We start from the raw sequence: 14,300 nt of genomic DNA, 5'->3' as shown, positions 1-14,300 counted from the left end.
CGAATGTGACTGTGAGCCGGAGAAAACCCGTACAATGGGTGTCCGGACCAGGTATTACCCCTTGAAAGGAGGTTTTGCTGCGGTGGATTCTTGCTGGGTTTATCCCCATGTGCTGGATTGTATCCTGATATATCAGGTTTAGTCCACTGCCGCCGTCCATAAGGACATTTGAAAACTGGAGTCCGTCAATTATTGGATCGAGTATCAAGGCAGTCCAGCCTACATTCTTGATATTCCTAGAATAATCTAGCTGATCGAAGATGATCGGTTTTGACAACCAGTGGCAGGACCCTTTGGGGATGGGCCGTGTGGTGCGTACCTTTACGGGTGCCGCACGTTTTGTTATGTGAAGTGAGTTCACTGTTTTTACTTCTTGTGGGAAGTTCTTTTGTTTCCTGGTGCTCTGCTTTTGGGGTTCGTCCTCGTCTTTGCTTGGTGTGTCGAGCCCCTTGTGTTCGGCATTGAGTCTGCCGGATTGTTTGAAAACCCAACAGTCTCTGTGGGTATGGTTAGCAGGCTTCCCGGGAGTACTGTGTATCTGACATATCCTATCCAGGATTTTATTTAGGTTGGATGGATCGTCCCTGTTATCCTGGGGGGGGGCGATTTTTCCTGATTTTGTCGTGAGCCTTTGAATCCGGCATTGACTGCCGTGCTCTTCGGACATTTGTCCTTAGTCCAGCGACGGTCCTTGTTGCGTCGCGGTTTTCTGTTTCCATCCCTAGTTTCGGATGTACTTGGGTCGCTGGGGCTGCACCTTGCCAGCCAGCTGTCCTCCCCTGCACAAAAGCGGGTCATGAGGCTTGTTAGTGCGGCCATTGTTCTTGGCTTTTCTTGGCCGAGGTGTCTGGAGAGCCATTCGTCTCGGACGTTATGCCTGAAAGCTGCTAAGGCTTCTGCGTCCGGACAGTCGACTATCTGATTCTTTTTAATGAGGAATCTATTCCAGAACTGCCGAGCTGATTCTCCGGGTTGTTGAGTTATGTGACTAAGATCGTCTGCGTCCGGAGGGCGGACATAGGTCCCTTGAAAGTTTGCTCGGAAAGCATCCTCGAGCTCTTCCCAGCTTCCAATTGTGTTTTCGGGAAGGCTTTTAAGCCAATGCCGGGCAGGCCCTTTAAGCTTAAGGGGTAGATATTTTATGGCGTGGAGATCATCTCCTCTAGCCATGTGTATGTGGAGGATATAATCCTTGATCCAGACTCCAGGGGCTGTTGTTCCATCATATGCCTCTATGTTTACGGATTTGAATCCCTCTGGGAATTCATAGTCCAGGACCTCATCGGTGAAACATAGGGGGTGTGCGGCGCCCCTGTATTTGGGTGTGTCGGATTCTGATGATGGCTTCATAGCGTTGCTTACGAGAGCTTGCTTTCTTGGCCCATAAATGGACCTGACTGGGCCATGATGCGAATCCTTAAGTGGGTCGCATGCCACTTTATGGGGTCGTCTATCCGACCGTGTGGCTTTTTCGTTTTTTGAGGGCTCTAGGGCCTCTTCGTCAAATTCAGGCAGTAGCTTTCTTTTCGGATAGCTTTTAGTGCGGCGACTGTCGCCGTACTTATCTGTGGTATTGATTACTTTGCTCCATCTAATCCGGAGTGCATCTTCCGCTGTTTTTAGCTTCCGCTTCTGCTTTTTTAGGCTGCGTGCAGTTGCAACGAGCCTCTCGTGGAGATTCTTCTACTCCATAGGTTTAATCGGCGTGAGGTCGTCCGGAATGCCGTTTTCGCCGGAGGAGGGATGTTCGGTTTCTCTATCCGTGTTGCCCTGTTCGGACGGTTGCTCTAAGGCCTGCTGCTCGTCTACCAGCTTGTCCTGCTCTATGGCTGGGTTTTTGTCGAGGCGGGGCTTGGGTCGGCGTTTACGCCGACGCTTTGATTGCTTTTCGGGGGGTCGATCTCCCGTCCCATCCCCTTTTTCCTCGTTGTCGCTTCCTTTAGGGGTATCCACCATGTACACATCGTGAGATGAGGTGGCTGTCCAATGCCCTATGGGCGTTGGTTCGTTGGTATCTCCTGCATCGTCATCCATGCTGTCGATGTCTCCGGAGTCGAAGTTGAGCACGTCGTTTAAATTGTCGACACTGGCTACCAAGTGGGTGGTGGGTGGGCTTTGAATTTCTTCATCGTCCATATCCCATCCTCGCTGACCGTAGTTCGGCCAGGGCTCTCCTGATAAGGAGAGAGACTTGAGAGAGTTCAGGATATCGCCACAAGGCGAGTGCTGAAAGATGTCTGCGGCGGTGAACTCCATTATCGGCGCCCAATCGGATTCGATTGGCAGGGGCGCGGGGGGTTCGGAGTCCGGGGAGGAGTCCGGATCCTCGGAGTCACGGGTCGTGCAGAGTGCGGGGCTAGCGTTCGGCTCGATCGCTTTCGGGATCGCAGCCCCCGAGGTGACGTCCAACCGCTCATCCTCGATTGGCGCAATAGGCTCCGAGTTAGGGGTCGGAACGATGCGTGTGCAGCATCCAGGACACTGTCCGGGGGCAGAGCTAGATCATGCCCCTCGAGATAGTGCGGCGCGCTTGGCCGTGGCTCGAACCCGTCGAAGATCAAGTCTCCGCGGATGTCAGACGTGTAGTTTAAGCTTCCCAACCTGACTTGATGGCCAGGGGCGTAGTTTTCGATCTGCTCCAGGTGGCCGGGCGAATTGGCCCGCAGAGCGAAGCCGCCGAAGACGAAGATCTGTCCGGGGAGAGAAGTCTCACCCTGGACCGCATCGTTGTTGATGATCAAAGGAGCCATCGGGCCTAAAGGCGACGACACAGAGGAACCCTCAATGAAAGCACCAATGTCGGTGTCAAAACCGGCGGATATCGGGTAGGGGGTCCCGAACTGTGCGTCTAGGCCGGATGGTAACAGGAGACAAGGGACACGATGTTTTTTACCCAGGTTCGGGCCCTCTCGATGGAGGTAATACCCTACTCTTGCTTGATTAATATTGATGATATGGGTAGTACAAGAGTAGATCTACCACGAGATCAAGGAGGCTAAACCCTAGAAGCTAGCCTATGGTATGATTGTTGTGTATGGAGTTGATTGCTTACGGACTACGATCCTCCGGTTTATATAGACACCGGATAGGGTTAGGGTTACATAAAGTAGGTTACAATGGTAGGAGATCTTGAATATCCGCATCGCCAAGCTTGCCTTCCACGCCAAGGAAAGTCCCATCCGGACACGGGACGAAGTCTTCAATCTTGTATCTTCATAGTCCAGGAGTCCGGCTGAAGGTATAGTCCGGCTACCCGAACACCCCCTAATGCAGGACTCCCTCAATGAGCTTTCCAGCAGCTTGAATCCACCATTCTTTCTCCTCAGAGCTTAGATGAATAATATTTTCCCCAGGTCATGTTTACCCAAGGAAGATTCTCTTTGTTCAGTAATTTGTAGAGGTTTTCCATGAGCATTGCTTTGCTATGAACGTATAGATTTTATTATGGAGTACAATGCCTAGAATAATAACAAAACTTTTTTTACAATGACTAGAATCAAAAGTCTTGTTATTACATGCTCAACATAAATGTAAAATATAGTTTTATGTAGTTTTTTTTAGAAAAAAACTATTAAAATTGAACTTGAAATGTATGTTTTGAGGATTCTAAAACATTTTAGTCAGTTTACTCCATTTGAATACTCCGGAAGTTCAAATGATAGCACTATAATATTGAACATCGCTGTTTTTTGTTTGCAAAGTAGAACTCAGTCAATACGGAGTACAACAAGTGAGTTTTTTTTTCATGCGCAATAGTTCTGGTTATTAAGATTTTTTGAACCATTTATTAATTATAAAAAGTTTCCAAGCAATTTGTGGCCAGGAACGAGTCTCAAAAGTGGACCAAAGTCTCAGTCCATGAAAAATTGTTGAAATGTGGAGCAAAGCACCAATCTATGGTGAAAGAGAATAAAAGGGTAATATCAATGAAGACAAAATGTAGAATTTATTACCCACAAATTGCAAGTTAGACAACTCGCCAAGAATGATGGTGTGAGATGCGGAAGTGTTGTTATGTTCCCAGGTGCATATGCACCTGGGATGAAAAGTAAATTTTAGAAAAGAGGAAATTTTTGATTATTTTGTGAGAAAATTTGTTGAATGTTTTACCAACTTGCAGAGTATTGTGATGAAAAAACGTAAAAAAAAGAAACCAATGTCTCAAAATGCTTTAAAAAGTTGTCCTTCTTGGAACATCGTTTTTGTTTTCTTTGTCAGACCTCCGCGAATGTTCTTTCACCACGAAATTTTGCATGTTGAGACAAAACATTCAACAATTTTTGTCTCAATTTGTTTTTTTTTTTCAAAATTTTCCCTATTTGTTTCGATGTTACTGGTCGCCCGGTGAGATGCATGCTATTTACTTATCCGGCCTTTTGCTTAGCCAGAGCTTAGCCGCCAGAAGTTTGGACTTTGGGCGCGCGTATAAACAAAATAACATGCAGAGATGAGCCTCTGATAAATTAATTCGGACGTTGGACGCCGGCATAACATGCAGTGATGGGCATCTCCTAAAATAGCATAGATAACATATAATGAGGTTTTCTGCAACTTATCGACAACCGCCCCAGCTGGTGAGATGACATCTATATATATATATAAAATATTAGTCAGCGAGTAGTAAGACGTGCTCTCTGTCTCTGGCCAGTACCCCACCTCGCCTATCAAAAACCCACACACCGCCCTCAGCCAGTCTCCCTTCTTCTTGCTCGTCTACGGACCAAGAGAATCGATGGAAACAAAGCGCGTAGCCATCGTCGGCGCCGGCGTGAGCGGCCTGGCGGCGTGCAAGCACCTGCTGGAGCGCGGCTGCCGGCCGGTCGTGTTCGAGGCCGACACCGTCCTGGGCGGCGTGTGGGCGCGCCCGCCGGAGTGCACCGCGCTGCAGACGCCGCGGCCCATGTACCAGTACTCCGACTTCCCGTGGCCGGAGTCCGTGACGGAGGTCTTCCCGGACCACCGCCAGGTCATGCACTACCTCGACGCCTACGCGCGCCACTTCGGCGTGCTCGACTGCGTCAGGTTCGGCCTCCGGGTGCTCGGGATGGAGTACGTTGGCGTCAGCGAGGAGAAGCTGGCCGTGTGGGAGGAGTGGGGCGGGAGCGGCGAGGCGTTCGGCTCTGGCTCTGGCGAGTGGCGACTCAAGGTGGCCAATGGCGATGACCACGTCGAGGTAAGATTTTCTTTTTCTTTTCTTGAGTGATGTCGAGGTAAGAATTTGGCTAATGTAGGTAGAGATCTTGAAATATTCAGTTCTCGGCTTATCGCAAAGTTCTCGGCTTATACGATACTAATTGTTGGTTCTTCACGGTAGCTGCTAGATAGTTGCATGTCAGAAATCATGGTAATGGTAATTTTCCGTGTTTCTAGATTTAGAGTTTGCACATTATTATTATTTCAGAGGAACTCAGAGTTGCTAATTCTCATCTACTAGATGAGAAATAACAAGGTTATTTTGTGCGATTTTAGATTTGATGATGACGTACAACTAGATCGGCTTGAAAATGACAATCTACCACACAATCTAAAATAGTGAGTCCAACAAAAACAAATACTAAGTAGCATGCAGCATGCCACCTGGCACTATTTAAACATTACAGAATTCAACATTCAAGGCAAACTTCAAGCGTACGTTTACAGGTGATTACATATTAGACAATATAGTTTTAGATCCAAACTCTCTGAACATCAATCATATACAGAATTAATTTAGATTCTTGGTTTTCGAGTATAATACGGTTATTATGTGACCCACCCTAGTATATATAATACAAAAAGGATTATTAGATTTACACTGTTCCCTTACATTTTCTCTTCTCTAGACACACATTGTAGATTTTGTGGTCCTTTGCATTGGGAGGTTCAGTGGGGTGCCCAACATACCCGAGTTCCCCACCGGAAGAGGTCCAGAAGCATTTGACGGGAAGGTGATCCACTCAATGGACTACTCCAAAATGGGCAGTATGAAAGCTAAGGAGATGATCGCGGGCAAGCGTGTGACCGTAGTTGGGTACCTAAAATCAGCACTCGACATTGCTGCTGAATGTGCAGAAGTGAATGGTACGAATGCGCAAATTAAGCCTTTTCATTTCCTTAACTAAACATCGATTTATGTTCTCTTATGAATTTTAATGTACTTCTCGCTACCGTAGGCACGGAGCAACCGTGTACGATGATAGTCCGAACAAAGCATTGGATCATACCCGACTACTATGCTTGGGGTGTCCACATATCAAAGTTGTATCTGAATCGCTTCTCTGAACTCCTTATTCACAAGCCCGATGAAGGTTTCCTCCTGAGCCTCTTGGCCATCACCTTGACTCCATTGGTAGTGCAACTGAACATGTTACTCTTATTTGAATTCAATCTATGCATTTTTATTTCAACTAAATTCTTAGATGTTGTCTATGAGCAGCGGTGGATATTTTCAAAGTTCGCTGAGAGCTACTACTCCATTCCAATGAAGAAGTATGACATGGTACCTGACCATAGCCTTTTCGAGGCATTGGTGACATGCTTGATTGCCATCACACCTAAAGATCACTACAAGAGACTGGAGGAAGGTAGCATTATTCTGAAGAAGTCCAAGACCTTTAGCTTTTGCAAGGAAGGTGTGCTTCTTGAAGGTGAATCTTCACCGACAAAAAGCGATATAGTGATCTTTGGAACTGGATTCAAGGGGGATCGGAAGATCAAGGATATGTTCACATCAGAATACTTCCAGAAGATTGTTGTTGGGTCAACATCAACAACTGTGCCTCTGTATAGGTTTGTTTATCACATTAACCTTTCCCTCTATATATTTATCAATTACGAGTTTCGGATTTATAATGGTTTGCACGTTTCTTTGGTAATTAGGGAATGCATCCATCCTAAGATTCCGCAGCTCGCAGTCATCGGGTATTCAGAGAGCTTAGCAAACCTGTACACAACAGAACTTCGGGTCAAGTGGCTAACACACTTCATGGATGGTGGCTTCAGATTACCATCTGTTCAAGCAATGCAAAGGGATGTCCTTGAGTGGGATAAATTCATGAAGCGCTATTCTCGTGTCTACTTCCGTAGGTCCTGCATTGGTATCCTTAACATTTGGTACAACGACCAACTATGCAAGGATATGGGGTGCAATCCTAGAAGGAAGAAAGGCTTTTTCGCGGAGTTGTCCGAGGTTTATGGTCCTGGTGATTATGTCAACCTCCACCCCAAATAAGAATGTGTTGTGTTTGCATTTTCATCGCAGTTATGTACACGTCCTACCTTGTTCAGATTCTTGCACGGTTCACATTCAGTACTCACTTTGCGATACCATGTACTCATTTATGTTCCCTATCTAAATAAATCTTATATAATGTAGAATGTTCCCTGTTAAAAAATCACTACTGGTCTTGGGGTGCGCGACCTGGTAACCAACAATGCCGGCCTGCTTGTTAAACTTCTACATCGACTACACCAGCCGCAGAGCTCGGCCTGGGCGGTGTGGTTCTGGCGAGAATACCACAACGTGGACGACAAGCGCTCCCTCGCGTCGGCCGTTTGGAAGGCGCTCACGACCCTGCTCCCTCTCTACCGCGACCTATCTTGCGTTCGCACCCGGAGACGGTGCTCGGACAGCATTCTGGGTTGATAGCTGGTGCGCGGAGGCCGGCCCACTCAACAGACACTTTTCTCCCATGTTTCTGAAGCTGCTGCCACAGCTGCTTCTGTGTGCCGGGATGGGATCCCTGGCCACCTTGCTCCTCGCCTTTCGGCCGTGGCCGGCCAAGAGCTGACCATGCTCCCCAGCTGCTTGCCCAACCTGACAGCCGGTGTGATTGATGACCGCTCCTTCATCAAGTCTATGGACGGCAAAGCTATTTCCTCCTCAGGTGTACAAACTGCTTACCTTCACAGGCGAGCGTTGTCCTGTACAGGAGTCTATCTGGCAGGCCGCCGTGCCGCCCGGAGTGCGGCTGTTCGGGTGGCTTGTGGCCCCGGACCGCGTCCACTCAAAGGCGAACCTGCTCAGGAAACATATCCGGCATGAGGACAGCTGCGAGCTCTGCAGCAGGTCCTCTGAAACAACGGATGTCGGGATCTTGGAGGTCCGGCCGCCTGCCCTTGCACTGGGACACAGTGCGCCTGCTGCTCCTGTGGACCATCTGGAATCATCGCCACGGCGTCGTTTTCCGTGGGAACAGGCCGGCGATCAGCAGTTCTGCTACTGCTGATCTTAGGTTTTGGTCTTTTAGACTGAAATACCATGGATGGGGAGGCATCCTGGGGCCTGGGTCCCCTACTTAGAATCCCTGAACCTGTGATTCTTCTGTAATCTGAAAACTCAACTCTTGTAGTACTTCCCCTGTGCCGTGGGGGTTCTCCTGCTGCTATGCAGCTATGAGAAATATATTGATTGTTAATCGCCCCACCAGTTTCAGAGCTTGCAAACAATTAATTGTTTGAGATAACACAGATAATCCATTGTATGATATGTTTATCTGCTCTAATTGACACACATAGCATAAGATAGATCCGTCTTATCAATGATTGTACAGTCTTATTGCTAAATTATGCATGAGGGTTCTTATTTCTTTACAGAGGAAGTAGTAAGCATCAGACTTGTTACGAGAGGCTCCTACTGCTTTGCTATGCAAATTCAACAAGTTGTGAGGATTGGTGATCACATAGTTAGCACACGGAATTAAATAAGGCATCATTTCAAGTCTGAAACAACCATAAATCGCATCTCTGAATATCAACAGCACAGCTGAAATCTAAGTGAAAGAAACTCCAACGGCACGTGCAGTCAACTTGTCAATTGTTTACCCGTATCTACTCACTTGTTACAAACAAAGTAGACACTCGGACCAACGATGCCTAGCTGAACTAGGAGCTCGAATGGTTTCAGTCACAGCCCCAGAGAGCAGTCTGACGACAAACCAGTCACCTCCGAGACCCTGAGCCACCTCTTGCGCGGGTACCCCTTCTTTTAGGCTTTTCCTCTGCAGTACCATCGCTGGACTGGTTGGGCTGCGCATCCCCGCTCTTTGACCTGATCCATACATCACACACCAAATTAACACATCGACTGAAAGCTCGGTGACAAACAAAATATTACGGCTAGCGTATCTTACCCTTCCACGTGACGTCCCAAGAATTCGAGAACATCGAGAAACGCATACAAAGCCATCTTCTTGATCTATAAATAACCAAAACCAACTTCAGACCAGTCATCAATTTTCCTCGAATACAATATAGTAAGCGTGATTTTCGAGAACATATGCTGCTAACCTCAAGCTTATCTTCTTTAGCCTTGTGGGAAGATGGAAGTGCCCTGAACTCGTCCGTCAGCTTAACACACTCACCCACATTTTCGGGGGAAACAAAGTCCATCGCAACCTTGGTGCAAGACTGCACAGGAGGAAATGGGTACAGTCTTGAGCACCGTGCTAAATTCAAAAGAGAGTGAGGTTTCATACCTTCAAATTCCTGACTTGGTGAGGACACCCGGCAGGAATGAGAACTGCGTCCCCAAGCTTCTGCTCAAATGTCCATGGCTCAACACCTAAAGCAGGCAAGCCAACACATAAGGAAACGACATCACAAATAATGAGGCACACTGTGTTTAGGAAGATTTAACACCTAAGGTTTACTAACCATATTCTTTCTTGAGCTTCTTCTTATGTTTTTCTGTCAGATAGAATGTCTGATCATGAATTGGGTGGATAACCTGCACAATATATAACATAATATGTTATGTAGGATAAGAAAACTACAAAATGTAACTTCTATGAATGGAACAGATTCTTTTAAAATACCTGATTCACAGGATTGCAGTGGATGTGGCGAAACTCCGAGGCATGGTTCCGTAGATATTTTTGTAATTTCTCTGAATCCTCTCTTCGGAATATATCCCACAAAGCACCACCAGTTTTATCTTTCTCTGTCTTCTCAGGAACTGGCTTGGGAGGATCAATAGCTTTATTTCGATGCACCTTTCTACGAATTCCTTTGCCAATCTCATCAGATTTACCAGGAATGGGAGGATCACTGGCTTTATCTTGATGCACCTTTCTGTTAGCGCGACGTTGATAGTACAAACGAGTTCCGTTGCGGATCTCATCGGATTTGGTAACAGATTTATGAGGTGACACTTTATCATTAACGTCATCTGTAGCATCGCGACGTGGAGCATTTATGTGCAAACCTGCAAGACACAAATATGACATGAGAGAAAAACCTAAAATCAATTTCCCCAAAACAAGTAGTGATACGTACCATTAGAACTATTTTTATAACTTTCCATACTACATGAAGTCATCGCGGCTTCGTAAGATCCATCAACAGATGGCTGTGCCCTAAGCTCAGTGCATGAATTCAAATCCCCACGCAGTTCCTGAAGATCTTGCTTTCTCATGTTTTCCTGGACTTTTTTAATCCGACAAAGATCATATGTCTCACATGGCACTTCGTCAGTGTGTGTTTGGATATTTACCTGGTTAAATTAGACATCTGTTACAGTTAAACCAGAGCAACAGACAAATAAGAAAACAACTATGCAACGATCAGCGAGAGAGCACAGGGAAATTTGCTAGGAAATCAAGATAACCAAAGTGGCATGCAGATCGTCAAGGTAGAGACCAGCATTTCATGGCAAAAGTTTAACCATATCCGAGGCAAACTAATAAAAAAACTCTATTGTTATAAAAATAACAACATACCGCATCAGAAACGTCACAATGAAGCTTGGTCACTGAGTCACCCCGGCCTAACTCTTCGGAAAATCCATAAGCAATGTAACTTTTCGGCCCAAGATCTGGTTTCATGACACCAGCAGGAAGCTTAACCGAAAGATTTAGTGGACCAGATCTTGGATCGGTGTACTCAGGAAATGGCAACGCGCTGATAAATTCAGCACAATGGCGAGGCAATCTCTTGTCAAACGTACTAGAAGGAGGCCAGTCCTTCAACTTAAGCATCTCAGGCCAGTGAGGCCCGCGATGACTTCTGCCATTTTTATATCCCTTAAAGAAATCGCTGATTTTAAGTGACCCCTGCAACATCAAACATAGCACAATAAGCGCCTACATATTAAACCAAAATTTTCGAAATTCAAAGGGACTCACATATAAAGTGTGGCGAAAGCCTTTTCTGGTAAACATCATTATTCAAAATGGGGAATTCAGTTCACTGATGAATCAATAAAATTCCATAAAACTAGTACCCCTTCCAATTTAAAATATAAGGCCAACATTTTGTGCACTTTTCTTTCAAAATAAATATAAGATATATGCATGTAAAATTGATGGCTTGTTAACTATTCACTCTCCTGACAAATAATACAGTGTGGGAACCACGGTCATTTTTCTAGTACTAATTGCTGGATTAAACCCCTGTACCAAAATGATCCTTATAAAATGGAAAACATAATTTACCATTTCTTCTGGAACATAGTACATATATGTAATTAGTTCTGTAATTTTATAAGTAATCACTAAAGTATCATCATAAGTATTTCTGCTTGAAGTTTTGACATGAGTATTTCTGCTTGAACTTCTGACGTGCAAGCAGAGCAAGCACACGAGAGTGCAAAACAACTGTCATCATCTAAATATGGCAAGAGTAAGGCACAATCACTGCTTACCACTAAAAATAAATCAAAGAAATCGACAATTATGACATCCAATAAAAATGTGGATAGAGTTCGGTACCTCACACCAATCAAGGCAATCTACTACCCTCACATCAAACTTCTCATCTTCTGCCTTGCCCTTGGCTCTTTCACGCAATGCCCGCCACATAACCATCGGTGCCCAACTAACACCAGAGGTTGATTGAAGAACATCAGAGACAACAACTGGCTCACCCTTTGCCCAATGCATCTGGAAGTGAATTAGGTCATCATCACCGAGACCAGTGGCAACTGGACAATATAGATAGTTATCACTTGAGCCCTTCCTATCTGCAGCCTTCCGTACTGTCTTTATGTCAGTTCTTACCGTGCCCGAATGATCAAAACAAGGACACTGGTCACTTCTACTAAATGTTGTTTTTTCAAATATTTCACTCCTCACAAGTTTGTCAGCTCTCTCTTGTAAGTCAGCATGCATTTTCTCCGGAAACATGCATTTGAGGTCCAAGTCAGAACCACCACAGCCCCCCATTTCCTTTGGTGGGCAAGGTATGCCACCATCACTATTTGCACTCCATAGTAGCAGAGAGCAAGATTTGCTACCACCAGTAGGGGAGTCCATCTTCCTCCTCAAAGAGTCCCTTTGATTCTCACCATTTGAATGAAAATTATTGCCGAAAATATAGTCCTCTCCTCTGTTCTCATACTGCACATTCTCCACCTCTTCTCCTCCGGGGATCTCACCATTGCGAAGCTCCCGGCAGCAGATGAGGCACAGGTCATAGAGACAATGCTTGCAGCTTCTATGAAAATCGAATATAGAAGTTCTACACCTGTTACTGCAGTAGAGGAATGAAACAGGATCAGATGCTTTCTACAGTCACATGTTGAAAGTTAATATGGAAACATCCTAACCAATAGATACGCTCAGCAGGACCACACTTGATCTGTTCCAACTTCATTTCATCCATCGAAACTCCTGTAAACAAAACCAGATGAAAATCTACATGAACATTGAATTCTATCTTGTTGTGCCCTAGAACACCATACCTAGTATACGAGCCTCTAATTTCTTCTCTTCCATCTGCTCCTTTTGCAGCTCTCCTAGCCAAGGAAGCAACAAGCGCATGATATGGCATGCATAACTAATTTGATTTTCTTCAGAAATTTCCTTTTGTTGAGGCTGGTTCATAAAAAATGAAACAAATCATTGAGAGGGATAAAGCAGAAGAGAATCATTTGAACACAATCAAAATCAACATGAAACAAGATACTGTGAAGAAGAGCGTATGTGCCAAGTGCAAACCTCTTCAACTCCTATCATTCGTAAGCATGCCTTGCAATTACAGTTCTTGCGACAGTACGGACATTTTGCAGCTAATTCATCTTCTGTCAAATTGGGATACCTACACGCCCAAAAACAGCAGCGTTATGAAATACATCAGACCAACAGCCACTGTTTTCTGTGAGTCACCAATGGAATAAAAATATTTGAAGGGAAGATTTCAAAGTTTCGGTTGTGCCATGATAGATAGGAAAAACAGTATTAATTATAAACATCGAAATTGTGAGATACTGGTACACACATTTGTATACCACAAAAGCAACGGTGCATGCAATATAGAGATGCAGGCGGACATTTCCGCCGCGTCCACATATGTCCGCGTTGATTTCAGTATTAGCTCGATAAAATTACAGATTAACCAAAAGGTGTATATAATTTGGACTACAGAAGAAAGCAGTAAATGGTTGGCACTTCCATTAATAGAAATCAATATGGAGACATATCCACACATGCACGCACCATCTCTTGATGCATTTCCCACAGTATCGCTTGTTATTGCATGACTTACACCAGACCACCTTCTTCTTGTCATTTCTCTGGCACTGGTGGCACATTCGAGCATTTTCCCCGGTCAACATCTTCTTCCCATTCTAGATGGTTGAAACAACAGAGGTCATTAGACTCACGAAAATAAATACTACGTAAAGTCATTCCGTAAACAACTTATGCCAGATAATGAGTAGCTTGCCTTATTATATCTTTCATGAGAAACTTTATTCTTGGAGGATGTGACCTTATATTCTTCTTCCTCTTCCTTCAACCTTTTTGCGGTGGAACCCTTCCACTTTGCTTCATCTCTTCTTCGCCGTTTCTTTGCAGGCTTGAAATCATCATCATCACTAGTCTGCAAAACAAAATAAAGAAATAGCTGAGGAAGGTCAAAATTTTGTCTTGTTAATTATAAAATGGAGTATTTAACCAAAAACTACCACAATTCACGGAACCGTGACGAAAAACTACCACTTTACGATTTTGTCCCGAAAACTACCACTTTCTCGCTAATCCGTGGCAAAAAACTACCAAGTCGCGAAATCGCTCGCTTGGCCTCTTCTAAACGCATTTCTGACAGGATGGGCCCACCTGTCAGCATCAATCTTCTTCTTCCTCCTCCTCCTCCTCTCTCTGGCATTTCCTCGAACACCTCGCGTGCACTCCGGTGACCCTCTCGCCCGCACTTCGCCGCGTCCACGACCACCTCGTGCAGCTCCCCGTCACCATCGTCAGCGCCCGCTGCTTCCCCTCTACTCCGTGGCCGCGCGCCGGAGCTCGTGCTCCGAGCCGCACCCGCACGCGCGCGCCCGCGGCGCTCGTGGCCGCCCCTCGCTCGTGGCCGCCCCTCGCCATCGT

At 45.6% G+C, this 14,300-nt stretch overlaps 2 protein-coding genes across 2 annotated transcripts in view; one reads left to right on the top strand and one right to left on the bottom strand.

Annotated features, from left to right (window-relative positions):
• The first annotated feature begins 4,725 nt into the window (after window positions 1-4,725).
• Window positions 4,726-7,323, top strand: LOC119366479 (probable flavin-containing monooxygenase 1). Its single transcript, XM_037632224.1, has 5 exons — window positions 4,726-5,173; window positions 5,823-6,060; window positions 6,153-6,328; window positions 6,416-6,768; window positions 6,859-7,323. The coding sequence occupies exons 1-5, from the start codon at window positions 4,733-4,735 to the stop codon at window positions 7,208-7,210; spliced, it is 1,560 nt and encodes a 519-aa protein (XP_037488121.1). The 5' UTR covers window positions 4,726-4,732; the 3' UTR covers window positions 7,211-7,323.
• Window positions 7,324-8,677: 1,354 nt separating this feature from the next.
• Window positions 8,678-14,300, bottom strand: part of LOC119366488 (lysine-specific demethylase JMJ25-like) — a 7,252-nt gene continuing 1,629 nt past the window's right edge. Inside the window, exons 3-16 of the mRNA XM_037632234.1 lie at window positions 13,687-13,797; window positions 13,413-13,543; window positions 12,915-13,014; window positions 12,659-12,791; window positions 12,524-12,587; window positions 11,688-12,447; window positions 10,698-11,030; window positions 10,255-10,471; window positions 9,795-10,183; window positions 9,634-9,706; window positions 9,456-9,541; window positions 9,268-9,387; window positions 9,111-9,175; window positions 8,678-9,028 (exon numbers count right to left, since the gene is read on the bottom strand). Coding sequence (XP_037488131.1) covers window positions 8,920-9,028; window positions 9,111-9,175; window positions 9,268-9,387; window positions 9,456-9,541; window positions 9,634-9,706; window positions 9,795-10,183; window positions 10,255-10,471; window positions 10,698-11,030; window positions 11,688-12,447; window positions 12,524-12,587; window positions 12,659-12,791; window positions 12,915-13,014; window positions 13,413-13,543; window positions 13,687-13,797 — 2,691 coding nt within the window. The 3' untranslated portion in view covers window positions 8,678-8,919. The remainder of the gene's footprint in view (window positions 9,029-9,110; window positions 9,176-9,267; window positions 9,388-9,455; window positions 9,542-9,633; window positions 9,707-9,794; window positions 10,184-10,254; window positions 10,472-10,697; window positions 11,031-11,687; window positions 12,448-12,523; window positions 12,588-12,658; window positions 12,792-12,914; window positions 13,015-13,412; window positions 13,544-13,686; window positions 13,798-14,300) is intronic.

The sequence above is a fragment of the Triticum dicoccoides genome, chromosome 1A, assembly GCF_002162155.2.
Source record: "Triticum dicoccoides isolate Atlit2015 ecotype Zavitan chromosome 1A, WEW_v2.0, whole genome shotgun sequence".
Taxonomy (NCBI): domain Eukaryota; kingdom Viridiplantae; phylum Streptophyta; class Magnoliopsida; order Poales; family Poaceae; genus Triticum; species Triticum dicoccoides.
This window is presented reverse-complemented; position numbering and strand designations above follow the sequence as displayed.